The sequence below is a fragment of the Plutella xylostella genome, chromosome 29, assembly GCF_932276165.1.
Source record: "Plutella xylostella chromosome 29, ilPluXylo3.1, whole genome shotgun sequence".
Taxonomy (NCBI): domain Eukaryota; kingdom Metazoa; phylum Arthropoda; class Insecta; order Lepidoptera; family Plutellidae; genus Plutella; species Plutella xylostella.
This window is the reverse complement of record NC_064009.1, coordinates 7,711,026-7,736,852: the sequence shown is the minus strand read 5'-3', so window position 1 is coordinate 7,736,852 and position 25,827 is coordinate 7,711,026. Positions and strand designations below refer to the sequence as shown.

Genomic DNA, 25,827 nt, shown 5'->3' with positions numbered 1-25,827 from the left:
GTCGGCGTCGATCCCCGGCCACCACATCCGGGCACGAGCATTACACTTCATCTTAACTACACCCAGATGAGTGCTATGAAGCTCCACTAACATTCGTTCTCGTAACGAGGACGGAATAAGGGGCCGTCCATTAATCACGTGAGGCTCAAAGAGGGGGGAGGGGGTACTGAAAACCTCACGAAACATCACGAGGGGGGAGGGGGGGTTCTCGTTAGACATCACGTGTATTAATTTTTTGTCAAAAATTAGGTATTTCTGAACCGATATTTTGGACGGCACAAAAAATTTTAAGATTTGTAGTATGACCTATATTTTTTCTAGTCAAAAATTGCCTTTTCATAGACTTCCAAAAAAATACACGTGATCCAGGAGGGGGGAGGGGGGGTTGGTCCCAAACCTCACCAAATATCACCAGGGGGGAGGGGGGGGGTCAAAAAATGAGAAAAACGACCTCACGTGATTAATGGGCGGCCCCTAATGACTTTATGACCTCGCAATAAGTAACCATTCTCGTATTGTAGGTCTGCTTTACATCTAAAGTAAGGTAGGACAGACTGACAATGTACTGAACGCGGCCATCCGTGTTGCATGTATTTGATGACAATTTTCAAGACTTCATCATTATCAGTGGCCCTTTTAATATCGTCTAACAACACGGCCGGTGCACTTTCGTCCAGGAATTTCAAAGAAGTGTACATGTCGAACTCTTTGTCACTATCAGAAACCGTTTCTGCAACCGGGGCGCGCGAAAAATATTATTTGCACTTGATGTATACTGAATGACATAGTTATAGGCCGACAGAATAATCGCATATCTCTGCAAACGTAACGCCGTAGTTACCGATATGCCCGAATTTTGATTAAAAATCGACACTAAAGGCCTATGGTCGGTTTGTAAAATAAACGAGTCGCTGCGTCCGTAAAGGTACTGATGGAACCTTTTCACACCGAAGATTATAGCCGTAGCCTCCTTTTGAATCTGGCTATAATTTCGTTCGCTAGCATTGAGAGACCGCGAGCCGTAGGCCAAACGAGCTCCGCGGCTCGCGTCCGTTCATAATCTCCCGCTCCACGTTCGTGGGCAGCGGGCGCCACGCCGGCCACTGGAGCGGCGACGTGGCCAGCGCCTGGCACGACATGCGCATGTCTATATCCCATCCTCGTCGCCAGTGATAGATATTTATAATATAGATTAATTATTAATTGCAATGAAACAACCGACCGTATAATTCGACTTGGCGCTTTATTACTGAAAACCATAGAGTTTGACCATAGACTATAAAGGTCTTACCAAAGAGTATAGAGGGCACGATGCAACGTGCCAGTGCTACGTCTACACAGAGTACACGACATACACATCAATTAGCCAGTCAGAATAGTTATTAGTCGCTGGCTACGTAGGAAGCCGGACGTACCCTTAATCCGTACCTCGGGAGAGCCTGCTATCTACTATTTCTTAGCAATTGGCAGCTAGATTCAATAAATCATGAATCTAGAGGACTTATCAACCTTATAACTGCCTTTGTTCACCTTCCGTCTTACACCCAAGACATTTTAAACACACTTTTATTCTCTAAATTCCAGCGCAATGACCGAGCTCCGCGGCTCGCGTCCGTTCATAATCTCCCGCTCCACGTTCGTGGGCAGCGGGCGCCACGCCGGCCACTGGAGCGGCGACGTGGCCAGCGCCTGGCACGACATGCGCATGTCTATACCCGGTATGTATGTGTGTATGTACATTGTAATATTGCAGTACAATGACGGAGATAGTTCGTGGGCAGCGGGCGCCACGCCGGCCACTGGAGCGGCGACGTGGCCAGCGCCTGGCACGACATGCGCATGTCTATACCCGGTATGTATGTGTGTATGTACATTGTAATATTGCAGTACAATGACGGAGATAGTTCGTGGGCAGCGGGCGCCACGCCGGCCACTGGAGCGGCGACGTGGCCAGCGCCTGGCACGACATGCGCATGTCTATACCCAGTATGTATGTGTGTATGTACATTGTAATATTGCAGTACAATGACGGAGATAGTTCGTGGGCAGCGGGCGCCACGCCGGCCACTTAACAAACTTGGTGGGCAACTGCCCAACAGATACATAATTTGATGATCAGGAAGACAAACCAAGTATTTTTAATTCGAGCGCCGTAATACTCGAATCCAGATTAAAATACCCGATACAGCACAGCACAACCCATCATGCCTTTCAACCTATTTTACTTACCAAACCCATTTCTCTCCCCACAGAAATGCTAGCGTTCTCGCTGTTCGGGGTTCCGTTGATGGGCGCGGACATCTGCGGGTTCCGTGGTAATACTACGGTTGAACTCTGCACGCGATGGATGCAGCTCGGCGCTTTCTACCCGTTCTCGAGGAACCATAATTCAGATACCAGCATTGTGAGTGAATGGTTTTAACCGACTTCAGACCCCTTAGCATGAATTTCATGAATACAAAATTCATCGAGTAATTTTAATTCACGTTCATGATGAAAATTCATGCTAAGGGGTCAAAAAAGTAGGTTCTCAATGAGTAGGTGTGTGTGTTTGTTTTTTTATAACTAGGATGGATGGCCGTGTCAAATAGAAAAAAAACATGATTGGTATTCAAAGTTGACTCATCATTGGATTTATTACAGCCTCTAGCATTAGTAATGGATTTATCGATGATTCAATTATGAAGTGAAACATCTAGAATATTATTATGAATAAGTCATATTTTAACATCGAAATAATTACATGGCACCGATATCTCATTCACTTGTTTCAATATGTCTGAAATAATGTACTCATTTCCTTTCTCTTCCAGCCGCAAGACCCAGCCAGCCTCGGCCCGGTAGTACTAGAAGCCAGCATACGAATACTCCGAGTTCGCTACTCCCTGTTGCCTCTGTACTACACTCTGTTCTGGCGTGCCAAGGATAGTGGTGCCACCGTCGCGCGCCCGCTGTTCGCTGAGTGAGTCACTTACTTGTCACCTATACCTAGAGACCTGAGTGAGTCGCTTATTGGTGAAGCTGAGTAAGTCACACTTGTCACCTAGACCCAGAGAAGCTACTCCCTGTTGCCGCTCTACTACACTCTGTTCTGGCGAGCCAAGGACAGTGGCGCCACCGTCGCGCGCCCGCTGTTCGCTGAGTGAGTCACCTACTTGTCACCTATACCTTTACCTAGTGAGGCTGAGTGAGTCACCTACTTGTCACCTAGACCCAGTGGGGCTGAGTTAGTCACTTATAACTGGTGAAGCTGAGTAAGTCACCTAGTTGTCACCTATACCCAGAGAAGCTACTCTCTGTTGCCGCTCTACTACACTCTGTTCTGGCGAGCCAAGGACAGTGGCGCCACCGTCGCGCGCCCGCTGTTCGCTGAGTGAGTCACCTACTTGTCACCTATACCTAGTGAGGCTGAGTGAGTCACCTACTTGTCACCTAGAACCAGTGGGGCTGAGTTAGTCACTTATAACTGGTGAAGCTGAGTAAGTCACCTAGTTGTCACCTATACCCAGAGAAGCTACTCCCTGTTGCCTCTCTACTACACACTGGCGAGCCACGGATATTAGCGCCACCGTCGCTCGCCCGCTGTTTGCTGAGTGAGTCACCTACTTGTCACCTATACCTATAGTGAGGCTCAGTGCGTAACCTACTTGTCACCTAAGTATATACAGATACATATATGAGATTCAGTGAGTAACTTGGGCGAGTGGGAATGAGAAGTTTTTACGACGCGACATCGTATCGTGTTTATATGTATGAACCCTAACTGGGCATGTTTCAGGAATTAAATTAGCATAAGATTTGAACTCAATCGGGATAATTATTACCGTAAAATTCTACTATGTATTTGATTGTTTATGTGTTTGTTCCAGATTCCCCACCGACCCGCTAACTCACGACATCGACACTCAGTTCATGATCGGCCCCAGCATCATGATCGCACCCATCCTGCAGCCCAACACCACTAGCACTCAGGTAAATGTATACCATAAATGTAAATAATAACCTAAGCAACATTAAAAACCCTGATATTCAACACTAACGCTGAGTTGCAGAAAGGCACTTTAAGCTAATGTCGGCATTAAATCTATGTCTGTCTCTTTCTGTCAGTATACTGTCAAAGCAAGGCAGGTATACATTTAAGGTCATCATTAGCTTAAAGTTCCTTTCTGCAACTCAGCGTAAAAGCCGCATAACTTTTGAACGGCCTAGCCGATTTTCCTAAAATAGGCCCTATATATCCAAAATATTTCGTTGTTTATTATTGTCCCGGAATTCCATCAAAAACTAATTTGTATTGTATTGTATTTCTGTTTGGTTTATCTAAATTCTTATCAAAAATATACCAATATTGAAGAAATATAAATTGCTCACACTACTAGTTTGAATGCTTCTCTATAACACATGTTATCTTCTCTAGGCGTACCTACCTGGCGATCTGCCGTGGCTGGTCTTGACGACGGAGAAGAAAGTACCTAACAAATACGCAACTATTCACGAACACGGAACTGTACTTGTGCGGGTAAGATCAATATTTTACCAAGATCTCTTTATTTAGGGGATAATCGATGGAAAGATATTATTTATCAAAGAAGTAGCTCAGATCATGAACGAAATCCTTTTTATTGAAGGTTTGACATTATTAGTAACTATCACCAACCAGTTAATAAAGACTGCGTTTTTGACGTTCGTCATAACTTTATGTGGTCAATATTGTAAATATTCTGAAAATAATTTACGCATTCTCACCACGACGCCGAAAGTAAATTTACTTCACATTCATTGTATATCCTCCCTACAAACTGCTTAATTTTAATTATCAGTGAAAACTTTTAATTGGCTCTTCTAGTATTTCTACTTTACATTTAATCTTTCTTAAAAAAAATATTTTTCTCAGCCGGGCTCAATAGTCCCTCTCCAGACGCCGTCGCCTCGCGTGCCCGTGTCCACCTACACGACCCGGAGCGAGCCGCTGCAACTTGCAGTACTGGAGGACAGTAGCGGCAAGGCTTATGGGGAGTTGTATTGGGACGATGGAGATAGTTTGAGTAAGTGCCGCAAGATTTTATAAAAGCTCGGTTTAGTAGTTCCACTACAGAAGGATTAGTTTACAAAAACATTAACAACACAAGGAGGTATGCTTAATTCAATGAAATAGAGTAAAATCGCGTGACATGAATGCACAAAACCGACCCTAAATATGGACACGGCTAAGAAGAATAATGCAATGAGATAGAGTCGTGCTTAGCACAGCAATCCTCGAGTGATGTCTCAATCGCTGTCAGTAAGTGGTCCCGTCTCCACCTACACGACGCGGAGCGAGCCGCTGCAGCTGATAGTGTTAGAAGATAGCACCGGCAAGGCTTATGGCGAGTTGTATTGGGACGATGGAGATAGTTTGAGTAAGTATTACCTACATTCTTTTCTAAAGACTGGCCTGAATAGTCCCGCTTCAGGAGGGTTACTTTACATCAAAGGAGCGGACAGAAGGTGTCATGCAATAGGTAAGCTTAATTCAATAAGATAGAGTAAAATGGCGTGACATGACTCACAACGCCACCCTAAATAAGGACAAGGCTAGGAAGAAGAAGAATGCAATGAGATAGAGTTGTGCTTAGCGCAGCGATCCTCGAGTGATTCCTCAATCGCCGTCAGTAAGAGGTCCCGTGTCCACCTACACGACCCGGAGCGAGCCGCTGCAACTGATAGTGTTGGAAGATAGCAGCGGCAAGGCTTATGGCGAGTTGTACTGGGACGATGGGGAGATAGTCTAAGCAAGTACCACACGATTTTATAAAACCCCCGATTATAAGTCCGGCTACAGGACGGTTGTTCAGCTTCTAACGAACGAACGAAAGCTGCCATGCGATCGGGACACTGAATGCAAGGAGAAAGTCGTGGTTAGCGTAGCAGTGTAAGTGATCCCTCACTGAGTGGTCCCGTGGCTGAGAAATCTCCAAAAGAAGGTTGTCTTGTCAAGCAGGCAAATATGGCCGGCCCACTTGCTAAATACTTACTTTCATATAGGTATAAAACATAATCCCTACTCTAGTATGGTTTTAATATATTATGTAGATAGTTATTTATGACATTACCTTTGGAACATAAGTAATTAGTTTTGTAGTAAAAACTGTTGTTTTTAAACTACATCACGCGAATAAGTACCTATAGGCACGGTATTTGTTGATAAAGCAGGGGTCAAGACTGATAATATAAAAATATATATCACCAAGTATCGAAGTGGCGATTCTGAAATACTTATGTAAAATTTCATCAATGCTAATGGCATTGATCGTAGTCTAATTGATGATAAATATTTATGTTAGTAAATACATTCGCGATATGAAGTGTGTAATAATAATATCGTAGCATCTGCGTGCCCCCTGCGAACGTCTAAAGATAAATATCAGAGGGAACCTACGTATAAATGATGATATTATGAAAGTGTTTACCAGTAAAGTTTAGTGTTATTCCAAATCTAATTTATAAACAATACCTATACGCTATACCCATTAAATTAGTTCCGTTATTTACGCAGAACAAAATAAGAATAAAAATAACAATATTATGAATTATGATAAGATTAGAATAACTAACGTAATAACAAAGTTAAAAAAATACTTATTAAACATACCTTTTATATTTTCCAATTTACAGATAGCTACGAGGAAAAAAAGTACAGTCACATCGAATTCTACAAGCAATCGACTTCGGTCAACAGTGCAGTGCAGTGGTGGGGCTATGGAGTGCCCACAGTCAATAACATTACCATCTATAGCATAGAATACCCAGTTAAAGCCGTCGAGCTAAACGACCAACCATGCAAGAAACCGCTGTGCGAATTCTCATACGATGCTAAAGATCATATTCTAAGAGTGTACAACATGAACTTATCTTTAGATAAGCCATTCTCGCTGACTTGGACAAATAAGAATAGTTATCCCAAGCTTATTGTACCCAATGGCGGTGGTCATCTTGCCATGGTCAATGAGACAGTCGTAGACTGCAGATATGCTGATTGTACTGAAATTAAAAAGCGATGAATCTAGTATGGATTTTAACCCCATAGGTCCCAAGTTGTGTGCGCCCGAAGTAAAGTTAGGCCAGAAGCGTTCAGGACCGTTTAAAACGAATCCGATGCAACGTTTGATTGCCTTAAAGATACGAACCTATTAGACAAAATCGGCTTTGTAACCAATTGTGTAAAAGAAGGCAATTTACTTTGTTGTAATTAAGTCAATTAGTTCAGTACCTTACCCACATTTGGTATAGAAAAATTGTAAAATCTTATGTTTAAGATCGGAAAAGCTATGGAGTCAAGTATGAAAGTGCAACAACAATTAAAAGTTTTTAGCGCATTAATTTATTTTATATCATTTTGTAACAAAGATGCTGAGAAACTAAAGTGATACTAATTATCCATGAATTTGCTTTACCACATAATTAGTATAAGTATGTATTTTTAATATCGGTACAAAACGTTTATTATTTTATTTATTTTATAGATATCTAGTCATATTTAAATGTATTGTTAGAAGAAGTGTCCTTTAGACAATTTCAACTGTATTTTTTCAGTCATTATTGATCTCGTTTCGGCTTACTCATATCTTCTATACAAATTTATTTCATTTCTCGTTCTGTACCTAACATTAAGCTAGCTAGTTTATCTACCAATCATTATTATTATAGTGTTGTTACCTGTTACTTATGTGCTATCGGGAATACACAAGCTCGCAAATGAATTGTACACGGGATATGCATTTGAAATCGGTATAGCATGGATTTCCCAGATGGTACATAGTTTTCAAAATATAGTTTTAATGGATGTCAAAGAAATTTCCTATCATCAAAATTACTGTAGGTTCAATTTATCCGCTCAATTTAGAATGTAGTATTAAGATATTGATAAGTGTTTATCTGCACAAAATATGAATTACACTGCACAACAATTTTACTCAGTGAATGTTCATTTAGTTCTAAATAATTGAAAGATATTGATATTTTTTTAAGTGCAACTGCAACATATCTGCATGTGACTAGAAGTACCTAAGTCTATGTATTATTTTAATTCTACTGATTACAAAGATATAGTGGCCATAGTGTTACGTGCACTATAAAATAAACGTTATACTTATTATACCTACTCATGTTTAAGATTATGTAAATGTTACTTATTATTCATGCCAAAGTTATTAAGTCATGTTTTACTTTAGATAAGTAATAATGTGTGTTTTACTTTAAGATTGCACATAACAAATAAAATATGTTAAGCACAAGTTCGTTTTTCAATTATCATCAAATGCGTTATCTAATTAGCATGATTAAAAGAATAAACTAAAACAACATCATCATTTATTGTTTAAAATAACACCTAATCAGCACATAAATAACAACCATTAATTAACGAAACAAGCTTTAACTTAGTGATCCTTCTCAACATCAGTTTCCAGATATTTGTTATACTGTTCTTCTGACATTAGGTTCTTAATTTCCTCATTATCGGATAGGCTTATTTTAAACAACCAACCCTCATCATAGCAGGATGAGTTGATGAGACCAGGTTTGTCTTCTACATTCTTATTCTTCTCAGTTACAGTACCACTTACTGGTGAGTAGACTTCACTAGCAGCTTTCACACTTTCTAGGGCTCCACATTCATCTCCAGCCTTGAACTGAGCACCTGGCTCCGGCAGTTGAGCGAACACCACGTCTCCTAGTGCTTCTTGTGCGTATTTGCTAATGCCCACCGTGCCGACTCCGTTGTCTATGACTACCCACTCGTGGCGGTCTGTGTATTGTCTAGCTACAGGTTTCGTACTGTATTTGTGCCGCAGTTCACAGTATGACTGCTTCAGGTTGGTCTGCAGGACACAACACCTGGACATGTACTGCTTTGACGCGTGGATGAAGTATCTTTGCAACGCCATGGTTCTTATCTGAAAAGATGACCAAAGGAGAAAGATAAGTAACTTGTAGTGAACTATGTAGAATGAGGAACAATACTCTGCTAAAATAAATAATTGTGAATAGAGAGTGAGTTCACTGAGATGCACCAATGGCATTTATACAGTATACTTTCACCATAACTTCTATGATAATGGAAAATGTTGTGAGGAAATCATCTAGAAACCCAACCTTCATTGGAAAAATTGGCTGTGGTGTGGTGTGGTGCAAGCCAAAAAGGAGTGGTTAAATTTAAGGGAAATACAAATATACCATACTATTTAAATATATTACTATTCCATTTGAGTGAGACAGATATTAGAACTAACAGCCCGACAAAGAAAAGAAGTTATTGAATAAAATGGCATAAAAACATAAAAAGTATATCTTTGGTTTTGTTACCAAGTAAAACTAAGATAATGTACTAAAATAGTAGGAGTGTTACAAAACCATCACCATCAAAAACAAGAGCTATATTGTTGTACAAATGTTATTCACAACTAAAGAAATTATTAACTTTAAATCTTATTAAATGAAATAAGAAATTACCGTTTTCACTGATAAGCGCACAGACACCCTCACAGTAACAATGCTATGGACCAACTACATTGTATCCAATGAGAGACCCGACATCTGGTCGTTACTTGATAAGCAACCAACGCAATAGGCAAATACTACTTGCTCATTATGATATTATTCTCGAGAGATAAGCCTGACCTATTGAACTGAGACAAGAGGACTGTGGTTTGTTCCAATAGTCTGGCTTACTCGCGATTGTCAATCAAATCGTGCGTTATCTAATAACGTATTGTGAAAAAACCGGCGGTTGATTTCTTTACTTGACTTTTTAATGAAGTTAATGGATATAAAATATGTATATAAATTATTAAAGTAATAACAATACAGTTTACTTACGTGACGTTCCTTTTAGTACTGCCTCTTTTCAATCCAAGAATTCAAATTATGGAATTGATTATTACAAAATTCTTTACCACTTGTACAGCTTTTGCTTCGCTTTAGAATTTTGTAATTTATTTTTGAGGTTGTTTTCTTGCTTGAGTCCTTGTCATTGTCATCAACATGTCAACATCAAAATTAAATGTCAGTATCAGCTGTTGGCTGTTACAGGTTGCGCCACAGACTAATATACAAGTCAGATTCCATTTTCTAAGCTTACCCTAAAAAGTATAGCTGAACACAAAAGAGTAGAGATTAATGTTTTTGGAACTAAACAGATTTAAACCTGGCAATAAAAAAAAACTTGTGATTTGTGGTCTGTATCTATGGTTTGAATGTCAAACTCGCCCTGTTCCTGTATAAACAAATCGAATTTTGCTTAATTTTGGAGTTTTGTGGATTGTTGAGTTTGTTCACGAAGTGAAAATGAATAAAACCATTCGCAGCGAAGCTAGACAGATGATTTACAGCGTTTACCTACGATGTTTGGCGGAGAATGATGCTGGAGAAGTATTAGTCAATATATACGATATTTATGAAAGAGCAGCGTTTTATACTGGTGAGTAGGTACTTAATTTCTAACCATTAACATACATTGCTTATATTTCTTGTAAAAAAGTACTATTTTGATGTAAAAGAATGCCTTTCAATGTGTATTTGTTATTCTTATAGAGGTTAGAAAATACTAGTGTCAAACGTTACATGACATCAGGGTCTGAATGCTAATGTTGTTAAAACATCAGGTCTAGATACTTTTTTACTAACCCCCGACTCAAAAAGGGTATCGATAAGTTTTACAGCTGTAGGTGTCTATGTGTGTCGGTCTCTCCGTGTTAGAGTACCTATTGTAAAAATATGTGTAAGAATAAGAGTCGGTATAAATTCCCCAGACATAATAATTTGCAAGTCACTGCTTTTCTGACCAATTAAATAATTTGTTGCAGGAAAATCGGTAAACACAGTTTTAGAAGAATTGCCGGGGCACATTTCAACTTTTTCCTGAGCAAGAAAAAACTGTTATAAAATATCGATGTGTGATACTATCAGTTTTCTCCTATAGTAATTACATAATGGGATAACCAACACGTGTTTCAGTGCAAAAAAACATTATGAAATACACAATGAAATAAAAGTTACAGTTGATTTGATTTAATGAAATTCATTCAAGACTGCCCCCCTCTCCCCTACTAATTTCTTCTCTTAACATAAACCTCCCCAAAAAGTGGCATTTTATAATTAGTAAATATTTGAAACATTTCTCGTTTTGATTTTTTCTGCTAAAGTATCGTGATACTTTTGTCCGTTTTCTATACTATAATAGTGTGGCCACTTTCTTAGATTGCCACGCCCTCAATTATTCTCTACTCTTTTATGTTCAGCTATACTATTCTATACTTTAATTTCAATGTCACTCTATGGATTTTATTATCTGAATTAAAAATATTTTATTTTATTTTTATTTATACGGATAAATAATGGGAAAAAGGGTCATTTCAGTACTCAAGTCGAGTAAGCATACAACATAAAGTACCTAAAAACAGAAGGCTACGAGACATCAATGACTGCACTGGTTTCACACGCATAACACGACGTTTTAATAGATTTGTAAAAAAATTAAAATAACACACATATGAGAAAAGTCAACTAGGTCAGGCCTGAGGTCATGGTCGAGCCGAACCCGTGGGTCGTGTTTCCTCACAGGGTTGGTGTGTGGCCGGGCGTCGCTGGCGTGGTTCGGTATGACTCGCCTGAACCACGTAGGAGTTTGCCGGTGATGGGTAATATTAGGTGGATGAATACCTACCTTCATGCGCGGACCAATGTTATGGCCGGTATTGGTGCGAAGCCGGACCGAAGTCTCGAACTTGTAATTTCGTTCGGGTGCGTCGCCGAAAGTCCAAACCCCGTGTGCTAAGTTTAGTACAATGCCGGCGGTGTAGATGGCGTCCCGCCCCAGCGTCGTGCGGGTGTTTGACTCCGGGAACACGAAGAATGAAACTTGAAAAGATCTGCCTTCTATACTTACCTGTGTTGCACCGACCAACGTTCGTTTCCGCTGTCTCGATCCGTCGGCCAGGTACACGGTGTCCGAAGTTTCTTCAAATTTCACCCCCTTCTTGCACATGATGCCGTATAGCATGTTACTCGCTATACTGTGTGTGGCACCTGTGTCGAGCACGGCTGCACCGAGCGCACCGCCAACTTTGATGTTGACCAGTGGGCGCGGGTCGTACTTACCTTCAAATTCGGCGGATAAAAATTCGTGCTCGCCTCCTTGACAGTTGACTGCATGACCCGGACTCAAGGGAGGGTTGCCGGGGGTCGATTCTACAGTGTCGCGCTCCTTTGTCCTACAGTAATCGACATGATGACCAAGTCTCCTACAGTATGCACAACGCGGCCGTACTCTGGTAGCGCCGTTCGGGCCAGAGGAGGAGGAGGGCGTCGGTATATTATGTACTGGTAGGTATGTCGGTCTGTCAGTCAATCTATTGTGGCCTACGGAGGGGTTATTTACATTTATACAGGGCGCCGCACTTGGCGGGTAAAAACAATTATGGGTCGCGGCCGAAGGGTTATGATTTTTATGGGTATCAATCGAGGGGTTATTACTATAAAAATTGCGCACCTCGCGACTCGCCTCTTCAACCGCCCTACATTTAACAATAAGCTCATCAACGCTTGAAGCACCTTCGCGGGGAATGCGTTTTCTTATATTATAGCTTAACAGTCCATAAATTATATCTAGTTTCGTAGATTCTAACAACTCGTACGGAAGGTTTGCCAAAAGGGCGCGCACTCGCGAAATGAACACATCGGACCGCACTTCATTTTGTTCACTCGAAAATATCGCGCGGAACACTTTGTAGGCCGGGAGTGGAGTGCCGTACATGGCGCGCAGGCGCTGCAGGGCCGCGCCCCAGCCGGCGACGGAGGCGCGCACGCCGCGCCACCACACGGCGGCGTCGCCCTCCAGCAGCATGGGCAGCCCGCGCAGCGCGTGCTCGTCCGACACGTTGGCGCACTCCTTGTACACCTGCACCGCGTCGATGAAGGCGTCCAGCTGGTCCGCGCTGCGGCCGGCTCCGTCGAATCTCGCCGTGCACTTGGCGAACGTCCCCGGCGGTTGCATCTGGAACTCCGACGCGGTCGCGCGCGCGGGGGTACTTGTGGCGCCGGGCCCGCGCCGGGCGGGCGGCGTGCAGGTCCGGGGGTCGCTCGACATCCTCTCCAAGAGGACGCGGTTGGTCTCGGCGGTCTTGGCGATGGTATCCAGCAGCACGGAGAGCTGCTCCGCGGTCACGCAGGCGGGCGCGTCGGGCGTAGCGGCGGCCGCGGCGGGGGTTGCGCGCGCCGCGGGGGGGCTGCGCGCCGCGTGCTCGTAGGGCGCGTCGGGCGTGGCGGGAGGGCCGTGCACGGCGGTGGAGGCGGCGGGGGCGCGCGCCGCGGGCGCAGGTGGCGCGCCGGGGCGGGTCATCACCGTGGTCTCACCGGTGCAGCTGCGGTCGTCATCGTCGTCGAGGTTGCAACGCCTCGCTCGTCCTCTCTTCGGTGCCATATTGTTCTTCGCAAAAAGACACTCGCGCACACCTACTATACGTATCTCCACTAGTTGGGCGCCACTATGAGAAAAGTCCTATCGTGGGAGTGGTAGGGAATAACACAATCTCAGGGTAAAACACAATGTAAACTATATTGTCAGGTTCTTCAGACACGTGATAATGCAAGTGAGGTAATCTTATGGTAAAACTAAAACTAATGTCCGTTGAAGGAGCGCGAGCGAGCGTGTAGCCGGGAAACGGATTGGCGCCGACTGCCTGCGCGGGCTCCGCTGGCCGGTGGCGCGAGCGGGTGTGCGCGGGGGTGAAGAGTGCGCGCGCGGGGCGCGGTATGCGCAGAGAAGCTGCGCGAGAAACAGCGAGGCGGCGTAGGACGCTAACATTTTGGCGCGCGATTTTATTTCGCGGTAAAACTAAAGATAGTGATGTTACACACAGTATTATTTTTCTGTATTGTTCTATAGGGTGTGTAGGTAGGTACATTGGTTTACAAGGTTAAATAGAAGGAGTGAGAACCCGTAGACAGAGATACAATAAGATTTGCAGAACATGGATACAGCTGAACTGAAAGCAAGTTTACAAAAAAAAAACTGTAGTGTTGTGTGTAACTGTAGTCTATGGTTATATCTCAGAAGAATAATACTGTGTGGAACTGTGGAAAGACTGATTATTTTATTCTGTGTAATTTAGTGTTGCTAGTTGGACCAAGTTTCCCCAAATATGGGTGTGCTTTTTAAGTACAAAATTTCAGCAATGTTTTAGGGATTAAAGTTAGAATTTCAATTATTTTAGAAAATCAGGTTTGCATAAAGAAAAATAATAATAAGTATTTTATATTATTATTTTTAATTATTTCTTTCTAGTTGAAATGTATTTTATTAAACTTTCAAGATAATATTAACCCTTTACTTCATACGAAGCCATAAATGGCTCTTGGAATTTAATATTTTATTCTACCCCAACCAAAAAAAATATTAAAAAAATGATATCGCTATACTTTTAGTCACTTCTTTGTTTATATAAACATATTTTTTTTGTCCATGGTATGTGTCTTCTGCGAATATAATCGCACCTTATCCCAGGTGCAATGATTGCTTTTTGTGAATGTGATTTTTCTGAAACTTTGAAATTCTGCAAAAAATATAAAAAGTACGTTGTTGGTAGTAAAAAAAATGTTTTCCTTTTGTGCATACCTTATATTTTCTGGAACTTGTCAATTAATTAATTATTATTAGTTTTATATATCTTATTTTCTCAATTATCTGAGAAAGCCATTTCTGGCTTCCTATGCGTTGAGGCTATAATATTTATGCCAGAAATGGCTTCCTATGCACTCGTACATACTAACTAGATTTTTAACATTTCTTTTCAGAACAAATACTTCGCTTATTTATACCTAAAAAAAATTCAATAATGACTTATTTTACAAATTTTAAAATTTACTAATTAACTAAATTTACTTATGTTATTTAAATATATATATATGTTCTGATTTAATAATAATTTGTCACTGATAAATTGCTGATCCGAAAAAAGAGCTGTAATAAAGCAATTCAGGAATTGTGATAGTATTTATTTGCCTCCTGCAGTAGTCCAGCTACCATATCCCAGGATAGATGGCAAGGGAGACTCCTCAATGTTATCAAATGCTAGCAGAACAGACAATCTTACAGGTAGACACGAATTTCCTGGACCATCCCAAAAAAACGTTAAACTGTACCTGTAGAGATGAGGACCTGCTTTAGCTGTGTTTGAATTTGATAGAAACAAACAGAATTAACCATTTTTCAATCCAATTATGAAAAGTTTATAGTTTTTGTATGTCTAATCAGAAAATTAATTATATGAAATATTTTCACAAAAACTGATATCTGTCTATGTAGTGCATGGGAAGCCATAAATGGCATAGATATACCAAGTACCAGTGCATACGAAGCCATTTCTGGCTCCTAATTTTTTTTTCTAAAATAAAGTAGCTAAATTTTTTTTTTACTTAAAAATGTTGTTATTATCTCTTATTAAACGATATTCAAGTAAAAAATTTTTTTTATCTCAATCCCTTCATAATTCATGCAGTAGAGGGTTAATTAATGATTTCTTTCTTTATTTGTGAAATATACCGGGTGGCCCAAAGAGTGACGTCCAAAGGAAAAAAAAGGATTCCTTATGTCAAGGGGTAGCCATATCACCCCCATGAATGTTCAGCTATTTTTAGTAGTTTAGTTAGGAGTTATGAATGTTTTTACTATCGGTCGCCCCGTGCACACATGGCGGCGCACAAAGGACGGCGAGCTGCGAGCGCAAGGCCTGAGCTGGAGTGGCGGATTAACCTATAAGCACGACAAGCACGTGCTTGGGGCCCCGGGCCTACAGGGGCCCCCATCCTCTGATGCTGTTTCATTTTATACCTACATTTTATTCATCCACAATATGTCGGATGTAATGAGTTTGCTCTGATAAAAGGGCCTACCACACGCGTTAGTATCACCACAGTTTTGCATGCGATGCGCAGCTCGGCTTGAACACGGAATACCGTGCGTGTGGTTGGTAAAGGGCCTACCACACGCGTAAGTATCACCAAAGTTTTGCCTACGCAGTGATGCCACTCTTGAAAGGCAATGTATTGAGTCTGTCTTGCGTTCCCAACATTAAAAAAATCATAACTTCTCATCAGAGGCGTTTCTCTAAATTTAGAAGTTAACTTGCAAAAAGGCCAAAAATGGCTTTTTCAGACAAAATCTAAAATAAATTCTACGTTAGAACGTAGAATTTATTTTATACCTAGAGGTATTTGGTTCTTGCTAGGTTCTAAAAAAAGGCCTTATTTTGATGAAAATTTACGTATTTTTACTTTTTGTTAAATCGATTTTGAAGAGAAGTTATGATTTTTACCCGACTGCCGAAGGAGGAGGGTAATGTTTTTCGATTGTATGTATGTATGTATGTTTGTCTGTTTCTTTGTTCCCTCCCAGTGGCGGATTTACCTATAGGCCAAAAAGGCCAGTGCCTAGGGCGGCAGATTGAGAGGGGCGGCAAATTTGGCAAATAAGTAGTTTTTTTTTATAATTAATTATACGTGTATCATCTGTACCATCCATGTATAAATTACTATTATAAAATACGAAATCGATTAATAAACGCTTTGTAATATTTCGATAAAACTGGATCCTGGATCATTACATACATATCTATCTATCTTTGCTACTGCGAAAACAGAATTTGGAGCATATTATTATTCATCCAAACTTGGATAGCACTTCGCCTTGCACACCGCTGCCCCCCTACTCTTGAAAGGCAATATATTGCGTCTGTCTTGCGTTGGCAACATTTAGATTTTGGCCAAAAAAGTATTTTTTGGTGTTTTTGTAAAATAACTTCTAAATTGTATGCATTATATTCTTGTTTCTAGGTTCTTAGAATTGGCATTACCTAGCTGATTACATAAGTATTTTTAGTCTTAATTTGTAAAAACGCTTTTGAAGAGAAGTCATGATTTTTTAAATGTTGACTACGAAAGGCAGACGCAATACATTGCCTTTCAAGAGTAGGGGGGCTGAACGAATGAACCGATTTCAATTTAGTTTTTTTTGTATCACATGTGTTCTACGGGAGAGTGTTCTTAGACAATAAGTTTTTTGAAAATCGATTTTTAAAAGTTACAGATGTTTTACGCTTTAAAATCTTTTTACGGGTTTTTTATTTGCCTGTCAAATTAAACTTTTTAGGTTAACTCTTCCGTACATAGCGGGTTGCAAAAATAATCTAATTAAATGACAGAAATATGATTAAGTTCACAATCGTACTAATACAAATACAAAAGCCATTTATTTCCAAATAATTAAGTTATTTTCATACATGCATCATTATAATTATGTAACAAAATTCTTAATTTACAACTTACAACTATTATTTTTAATTATTTCATTTTTTATTTATTAATTATATAAGTATTCATTTATTCAGATAATATCATTAAGATTAAATAATTAAGATATAATTTATATTAAAGGTATAGGGCCTGCATTAATTAAATAAACATAATGTTTTATTTGGTCACCCATAGTTGGGTATAGGCCTCCTCCATAGTTTGCCAATCTCGTCGGTCCTTAGCTCGTCTTGTCCAGGTATTGCCGGCTATCTCCACGATGTCGTCGCACCAGCGTCTCTTCGGGCGCCCAGGTGGTCTGGTCGTGTCTCTCGGGTACCAGTGGAGAATGCGCTCGCCCCATCGTCCATCAGTGGTCCATGCTACGTGCCCGGCCCATTTCCATTTCAGTCTGCAGAGCATATCTACTGCATCTGTTATTTTGGTGATGTGTCGTATTTCTGCATTTTTGACTCTGTCTTCAAGTTTTAGCCCGAGCATGGATCTCTCTGTAGCCCTTTGGAATGTAATAATTTTACGTACTATGTTTTTTGTAAGTGACCATGTCGGACATCCGTATAATAATGCGGGTAGGATGGTGTTATCCATTATTTTTTTCTTAAGATTTACTGGCAGGTTGCTTTTGAAGACATCTTTGTTTGACCAATATCTCTTCCACACTGATGCTATTCTTCTGTCAATTTCTTTGTTCATGGGATTTTGAAATGATATAGTCTGACCTAAGTATATATAATCTGGTACATAATCTATGATGCCGCTATCTATGTAGATGGGCTTCGTTATTCCGTTTGTCATTAAGTACTTTGGTTTTTGTCGGGTTCATGTAGATGCCTACTTTCTGACTTTCGGTATCAAGCTTGGTTAGCATTGCCTGTATATCCTCGTGATTTTCGGCTAAAATGACGATGTCATCTGCAACGCAATCGTACTAATAACGGAATTAAACTAACGTATTGAATTTTAAAAGTCAGTAGGGGCGGCAAAATATTAATGGCCTACGGGCGGCAAATTTGTAAATCCGCCACTGTTCCCTCCTGTAGCCTAAACGGCTTGATAGATTTTGATGTATGAGGTATCCTTAAAAGCGTGTTGATTGCGCGATGGTTATAGGCTATGTGACGTTACATTAAAATGTACATAGCGCCCTCTGGAAGACAAAAAGTGATGATCGAAAAAAAATATTTTTCTAACTATGCCGTGTGGGGTATCAAATGAAAGGGCTTGATTAGCACATTACAAAAATATGCATATTGTAGGTAAGTATTTAAATCACAACACCAACATTATTGAAATAAAAAATGTTCATAAAAACTAAAACTACTAACATAAATAAAAAAATATAATTATAAACAAACAAAAAACCCGACTGCACGCTAAAAAGATGAAAACAAGCCCCAATGTTAATGGGAAGTATCGCAGGCGGGGACCAGCAGAGGGTTCACCATTTAGCTGAATGTGACTTAGATAGGTTGAGTACGCAAGGCAGCAATACATTGCCTTTCAAGAGTAGGGGGGCAGGCCGGCTTAAACACGGAATACCGTGCGTGTGGTTGGTAAAGGGCCCACCAAACGCGTAAGTATCACCACAGTTTTGTCTGCACAGGCCGGCTTGTACTGTACATGGGACACTGTGCGAATGGGTGGTAATAAAACTGTATACCGCGCCAACCCCGAAGAGCGGCTTGCGCATTTTTCGACATGTTTTCAATTTTAATAATTTTGCCATTTATGAGTCTTCTCTTAAATCCTTGAGTAGTTTAACATGAGAATGATTTTTTCAATTTTACAGCATTTTTTTTGTCCACTTTGATCGTGTGAGGAATTATAAAAATTTATAACAACGGATGAAAATGTTATGTTTTTATTTTTTGGTGTTTTAATATATTTTGAGTAAATGAAATAAAACCGCTATAATCTATAGTTATTAAAATCTATTGTGAAATTACGGTATTTTTAGTACTTATTTAATAAAATGTAAAAATGTGACGGTAAGTATGAATAAATTTCTGTTTTGTTACCATTCTTGGGGCCTAAATAATTAATTAAACTTTAGGTATTCTTTCAATTTAAAGTATTTAAAGGAAAGCCACAGTCTTCTTAAATGACATTATTAAGGGAAAAAAAGTCCTATATTCTTTAGAAATCAGTTAAAAATCCAATAATGTCTCAGTTTTGTTACCACAGTCAACAAATCAAGAATATTTTTTTATGCCTGAGGCGTAATTTACACAACAACACATTTATAACTTTTACATAGGTTGGGGAATATCTAATATTAAATAATTAGAACCAAAAATTATTATATTTGTAAGTAAATTATCGAATTAAAACACAGAGATACAACGATACGTGTCGTTTATTGGAAACAGACTGCCTACCCACACATACAAATATCACATCCCTCCACCTATAATTAACAAAATGACTTAAACTTCTTATAAGTACATCAAAAAAACATAACCATGCGTATATAATATAAATAGACAATCTATAATAGAAATGGACAAAAAAGTATATATACCTACATATAATAGTTATTAATCTATCATTACAACTTATAATTAATATTTAGATTTCGAGTTGACCTAATTGGGTAACATCATGACTTTCATTCCCATCTTGGGGTTGTGGTTGAGGTGATCTAGGAGTATCTAGTAGGGCAGGTTCCGACGCCTGGTCGGGCTGCTGCCGGGCGGGCGGCGGCGGGCGCGCCTGGCCGCGGCGCTGCTGCCGAGCACTCCCCGCGGTCGTCGCGGCTGCTGCTGGCTTGACTCTCTCCATCCTCATTTACGAGAACGTCCATACAGTGTTCCGATACTATCGGGATTTCACCCACATATTCCGATTCGTTAGACCGGTCGTTACCTTTATACATTAATAATTGGTCTACGTGTTTTCTTAAATGTAACTGTAGATGTGGCACAAATACTTTATACATTCTATTCCCGATAGCCTCATTTATGATACCCTTCACCCAGGTATGTTTGGTGCCATTGTTATAAAATGATTTTATTAAAACTGTATCTCCATCAGTGAACTTTATCTGTCTTTTCCCGCCAAATTGATTACATTGTGAGATCTGTTTTTTTAACACATTACTTTTGGCTTCGGCGACTGATGTTGATGAGTCACACTCGCGGGCCGATGGTGGCGGCGGCTGAGCATCATTAGAGTTAGTGACGTCACTGCCGATTTGCAACAAATCGAGCTTCGATCGTAAACACCTACCCATTAATAATTGCGCCGGCGTAAAACCTGTTGTGCAATGTACAGAGTTCCTGTAGTCGAACAAAAATTTATTGAGTTTAATGTGAAACTTATTCATGTTTGAACTTTCTGACAGTATAATAGTTTTAATACCCTTTTTAACGGTTTTTACACTGTTTTCAGCCTGACCGTTAGATGCCGGGGGATATGGTGCTATCGTTAAATGTTTTATACCATTGCTTTGGCAAAAATTCTCGAATTGGGCCGAACAAAAATTTGACGCATTGTCCGTAACCAAAGTACGCGGCAATCCAAATGTACTAAATGCACAGGTTAATTTAACAATGACACTCATGGAATCCGTCTGTGACATAGCATAAAACTCAACCCACTTGGAGTGCGCATCCACTAATATTAGGAAGTTTCTCCCGGCGACGGTGCCCATGTCGAGGTGCACGCGCTCCCAGGGCCGCGCGGGGTAAGGCCACGGAGCGAGCGGTGCCATAGGCGGAGCGGTTCTTAACGTGTTACAAATGTTACACGAACCTATCTTTTCTTCTATGTGTTTGTCTATTTTAGGCCACCACATACGCTTGCGGGCTTCTGCCTTTGTTTTAACTACACCTAAATGAGAATTGTGTAGTTCTTGTAAGAGCTGTTCCCTGTAAACTGATGGGATTAATAGTTTATGGCCTCTTAAAATGCAACCTTTTTCTAAAGCCAATTCAAAACGGCAGAGAAAATATGGCTTCAGATCCGGATCAGATTCTTTTTTTGGAAAACCATTTTGTAAATAGTACACGATTTTCTTTAAATGTTGATCTTTCAGTGTTTCTTTTTTAATGTCTTCAATTGTTAACGGTTTCAAATCAGACAAAAAATTTACGTATACTGATTCATCTTCAAAACTTACACCCTGAAATTGTTTGTCAGATATTTTTTTTTGTTTTACTGCTCGAGACAAAAAATCCGCAGTATTATTTTCACTCTTAATATATTCAATACTAAAGTTGTACGCAGATAAAAATAATGCGTAACGCTGCAGCCTATTTGCAGCCATTTCGGGAACCCCCTTTTTGCTCCCGAAAATTGACACAAGCGGTTTATGATCCGTTCTAAGGATAAATGGAGTTGATCGGCCATACAGATAGTAATGAAATTTTTTAATTCCAAAAATGATAGAAGTTGCCTCCTTCTGTATCTGTGCGTAGTTTCGTTCGCTCGGTGAGAGTGAGCGACTCGCGTAGGCGACGGCGCGCTCGGAGCCGTCGGGCTGGGTCTGGGACAGCACGGCGCCGAGCCCCGCCGGGCCCGCGTCCACCGTGAGGATCGTCGGGTACTCGGGGTTGTAATGCGCCAGGACACGATCGGAAACTAACTCATCTTTAATTCTGTTGAAAGCAATTATATGCTCTTGCCCCCAATGCCACTTAACGTCTTTCTTAAGCAACGCATTCAAAGGATGCAAAATACTAGATGCATTTGGAATAAACGATCTGTAGTAGTTCAACATTCCTAAGAATGATTTTAGTTCAGAAACGTTCTTGGGAAAATTTGTATTTAATATAGCTTCAACCTTAGTTTTAGACTTGTGTAACCCGTTTTTGTCTATTATAAAACCTAAATATTCTACTGAATCTTGGAAAAGTTCACATTTTTCTGACTTTAAACAAAAACCTACATCTCTAAACCTACTAAGCACTTGTTCTAGTCTTTCCATGTGCATTTCTTGATTAGGGGCCGTAATTAACACGTCATCTAAGAATATACACGTTCCGGGAATGTCAGAAAGCAACTTTTCCATTGTTTGCTGAAAAATACTCGGTGCGCTCGACAATCCAAACACAAGTCTCGTAAACCGGAAAAGGCCTTTGTGTGTGTTTATGCAAGTTAAATTTTTCGATGACTCATCTAGGACCAGCTGATTATAGGCTCGGGAAAGATCTAATTTAGAAAATTTTTCACCCCCGTGTAACCTAGCAAATAAATCTTCAATCCTGGGCAAGGGGTAATTATCAACAAATAAAATTTTATTCAGTGTTACAGAATAATCCCCGCATATCCTAATGTTGCCGTCGGACCGTAAGACAGGTACGATAGGCGTTGCTATGTCAGAATGTTCTATTTTTTCTAAAATTCCTAATGACAACAACCTGTCTAACTCCTTTTCCACTTTAGGTTTTAAAGCTAACGGTACAGGCCTAGGTTTAAAAAACCTTAATTGTGCTTCATTGTTTACTTTTAAATGAATTTGATATTTGTTAAAGCAACCTAATTCATTACAAAATACGTCCGAATACTTCTGTTGTAATTGACTTATGGCATTACACTCTTGTGACTTAGATACATTATTACATGCCGAGCTGCATAAGCGCAGTTTAAAACTGGAAATAAAATGCCGACCTAGCAACGGTTTTTGTTCAGTACTTGTTTGTATAATGAACATTTTAATTTTGCAGCACCTATCCTCATATTTAATAGGTAATAGTACAAAACCTAACGGTATCATTTGACTGCCATTGTAACAATTTAATTTAACGGAAGACTTTTGTATCGGGTTATGTGAAAACATTTTATAATACATATCAGCTGGTAAAACTGATACGGCGCTCCCGCTATCTATCTCGCATAAAACCTGATTTGAGTCGATCGAAACTATTTGTTGCATCGGCCTACTGCTATCACAGTCAATACTAAATAAGTTGTAAATACCTTCGTATATGTCATCATCATCATCAGTCGCCGGAGTCAAGTAGAAATTTTTCCTAACTTTACACATCCGGCTCAAATGCCCTTTTCGGTTGCACTTTTTACAAGGTAGATTTATGAACTTGCACTGTTCTTTTGTGTGGTTTTTATATCCACAAACACTACACTTTATGGACACACTCGCGGATGGGGCGGCGGCGGCGGCTGCGGCGGGCGCGCTCACCGCGAACACGTCGGCGGCGCGCGCCGGGCTGCCGGCCCGCAGCGCCAGGCGCGCGCACCGCACTCCCTGCGCCAGCTCCAGCGCCTTCTCCAGCGTCAGCACGCCCACGTCCTCCGCGAACAGCTTCTCCTTCTCCTTCGAGTTCTCGAGTCCGAGAACAAATCTGTCACGAAGTGCAGTGTCCAGCTCGGTAGCTTTAAAGCCACAGAACTGTGCCAAGCTACGCACTCGCGCTGCCCACTCTGCCAAGTCCTCGCCAGGTCGTTGCTCCGCTTTGTGGAACATGTAACGCTCTGCGAAAGTACATTTCTTTGAACGAAAATGTACATCCAGTTTCTCAACGAGCGTCTTGAGTTCCAGCTCATCCAACTCCGTCGGGAATGCCAGGTCTCTAGCCACGCGGTATGTTTCCTCCACCAGCGATGTCAGCAGTATAGCTCGTCTTCTGGTACCTGCTTTGTCAGTGACGTCCGTTAGGTCATTCGCCATACAAAACTGGTTGAAGCGGCTTTTAAAAATACTCCAATCATGCGCACGATGGTCGAAAGTGAGGTTATTTCCGAAAATCATGTTATTCGTTGCACTCATTGTTATTTCAACAATATTACTTTATAATACCACTTATTACACGCTGTAGTTTCGAATTCGTCGCCAATATTATATTTGTAAGTAAATTATCGAATTAAAACACAGAGATACAACGATACGTGTCGTTTATTGGAAACAGACTGCCTACCCACACATACAAATATCACAAAAATATTATAAAAGTAAAGAGTTTTAGACAAAATAGTACAAAATCTTCGAACAGAATACAGGGACAGCTACTAAACGGACGGTAACAAAATTGTTGGGCTTGGTTTACATGGCACCAGCACAAAATTTGAACATGATAAATTTAGAACATGGGCCCAATTTTACATGAAATTCACTTTAAACATCTTAATAATAGAGTTAAACTCTAAATTGGGTTATATCGCTCGAAAAACCACATTTATAACAACAAAAAAACAATAAATATACAGTCAAAGCAATCTAACTTCCGTTATTAAAGTCGCCATGTAAACCTGTCGATTTTGTTACTTTTTCGTTCCATCTATATGTTACCGTACCCTCAGTAAAAAAACCGAAGTAACAAAACACGCCCACCTAACCTTTGAAAAAATATATGAGCCATTCAGTTACTAGCAGTGATAAACCAAATACCACAATTTGTTTAGCATTAACCATGCCTTTTTATATTAATTTATCGTAAGAAATGTGTCAATAAATAATTGATTACGGTAGTAACAAACCTGAAGACAAATTTGGTCACAGTTCGACCGGTAATAAAGACAGTCTCACTGAGCTACCCACGGAGGCCTTTTTATTTTTTTTAAGCCAGCATATGTTTAAGATGTTAGTATTGCTATATTTTAAAAACTAAAAATAAGCATTTGGTAAATTGTCTATAGGAAAAAATGCGGTAACAAAACCGACTTTTCCGGAAGTATCAAAATCGGGGCCGAAATTTTTTTCGTTTTAAAAATATAAAACGGCTATTATTCGCACTTTTAACCTTTAACTGCCGACGTGGTCTAAACGCGCCACTAACAACGAGGTTACGTCTGAGAGACGTAGATATTTGAAAAATCATTTAAAAATAAAGTATTCATTTTATTTAATTTATAACCACCCATAAAAATACTATAGTTAAATGGCTTATAATATATGGATAGTCAATAAAACAATTAGTTAATTTAACAACAAATCAGCCTGTATTGATGAGACCCCAAGTTTTATTTGAACATTTTTAGGAACTTTTATTAGAAGTATATATATTTTTTATTTATACACATATCAGTAGATTTTTTTTATAATTTTACTCTTTTATAACTAATAAAGTAAAATAAAAAAGAATCAGCACAAAAACTTAACGAAATAAAAAACTGACACTCAATCAAGTTAGCATATTTATGGCTTGCAGCTATTGCATATTTGTAGGCAAAATGTAAGGCACATGGGTTTCTTCCAGGGACAACATGATTTTTTTGTGCGTCTTTTTAGTAGACTTGGACAAATTGCACAGGTCTTCCGAATACCCAGCTATTCTTGAGCTTATGCTCGGGCAATGGTACAACGGAACAAATAACTGGTTCAATGGAACAACGTAGTTCTCGCGGTGGTCTGATATTTCATCGCCTCGCACGTCCTGTCTCCTTTCTCTCAATTTCCTATGATTATAAATTGCTTGATTTTTATAATCACTAGGTAGTGTCCTCTTTTTTGACCCTGAACTACCACTTTCAGACATTCCGTAGGAAAAAACATATGTTAATTACGATGTGACGACCTCAAGACACTAA

General features: G+C 40.0%; 2 protein-coding genes across 3 annotated transcripts in view; one reads left to right on the top strand and one right to left on the bottom strand.

The window, feature by feature from the left end:
• The window catches only part of LOC125488486 (lysosomal alpha-glucosidase-like), a 29,322-nt gene extending 22,282 nt beyond the window's left edge, over positions 1-7,040 (top strand). Inside the window, exons 15-22 of the mRNA XM_048631773.1 lie at positions 1,585-1,718; positions 2,253-2,404; positions 2,814-2,962; positions 3,870-3,972; positions 4,418-4,519; positions 4,895-5,045; positions 5,283-5,399; positions 6,655-7,040. Coding sequence (XP_048487730.1) covers positions 1,585-1,718; positions 2,253-2,404; positions 2,814-2,962; positions 3,870-3,972; positions 4,418-4,519; positions 4,895-5,045; positions 5,283-5,399; positions 6,655-7,040 — 1,294 coding nt within the window. The remainder of the gene's footprint in view (positions 1-1,584; positions 1,719-2,252; positions 2,405-2,813; positions 2,963-3,869; positions 3,973-4,417; positions 4,520-4,894; positions 5,046-5,282; positions 5,400-6,654) is intronic.
• Positions 7,041-8,332: 1,292 nt separating this feature from the next.
• LOC105385768 (glycine cleavage system H protein, mitochondrial) lies at positions 8,333-10,008 on the bottom strand. 2 transcript variants are annotated; one of them, XM_011556200.3, is made up of 2 exons: positions 9,856-10,008; positions 8,333-8,933 (listed from the first exon to the last, which is right to left on the bottom strand). In XM_011556200.3, exon 2 carries the CDS (start codon positions 8,922-8,924, stop codon positions 8,418-8,420), a length of 507 nt encoding a protein of 168 aa, XP_011554502.1. In that variant the 5' UTR covers positions 8,925-8,933; positions 9,856-10,008; the 3' UTR covers positions 8,333-8,417. The 2 variants fall into 2 exon arrangements, with proteins under 2 accessions (XP_011554502.1, XP_011554501.1); XM_011556199.3 differs by lacking the exon at positions 9,856-10,008 and adding an exon at positions 9,490-9,643.
• Positions 10,009-25,827: the final 15,819 nt, after the last annotated feature.

What these genes read in the sequence shown, in the direction of transcription:
- LOC105385768 (XM_011556200.3), bottom strand. Translation starts at nt 8,924, where the DNA reads ATGGCGTTGCAAAGATACTTCATCCACGCGTCAAAGCAGTACATGTCC.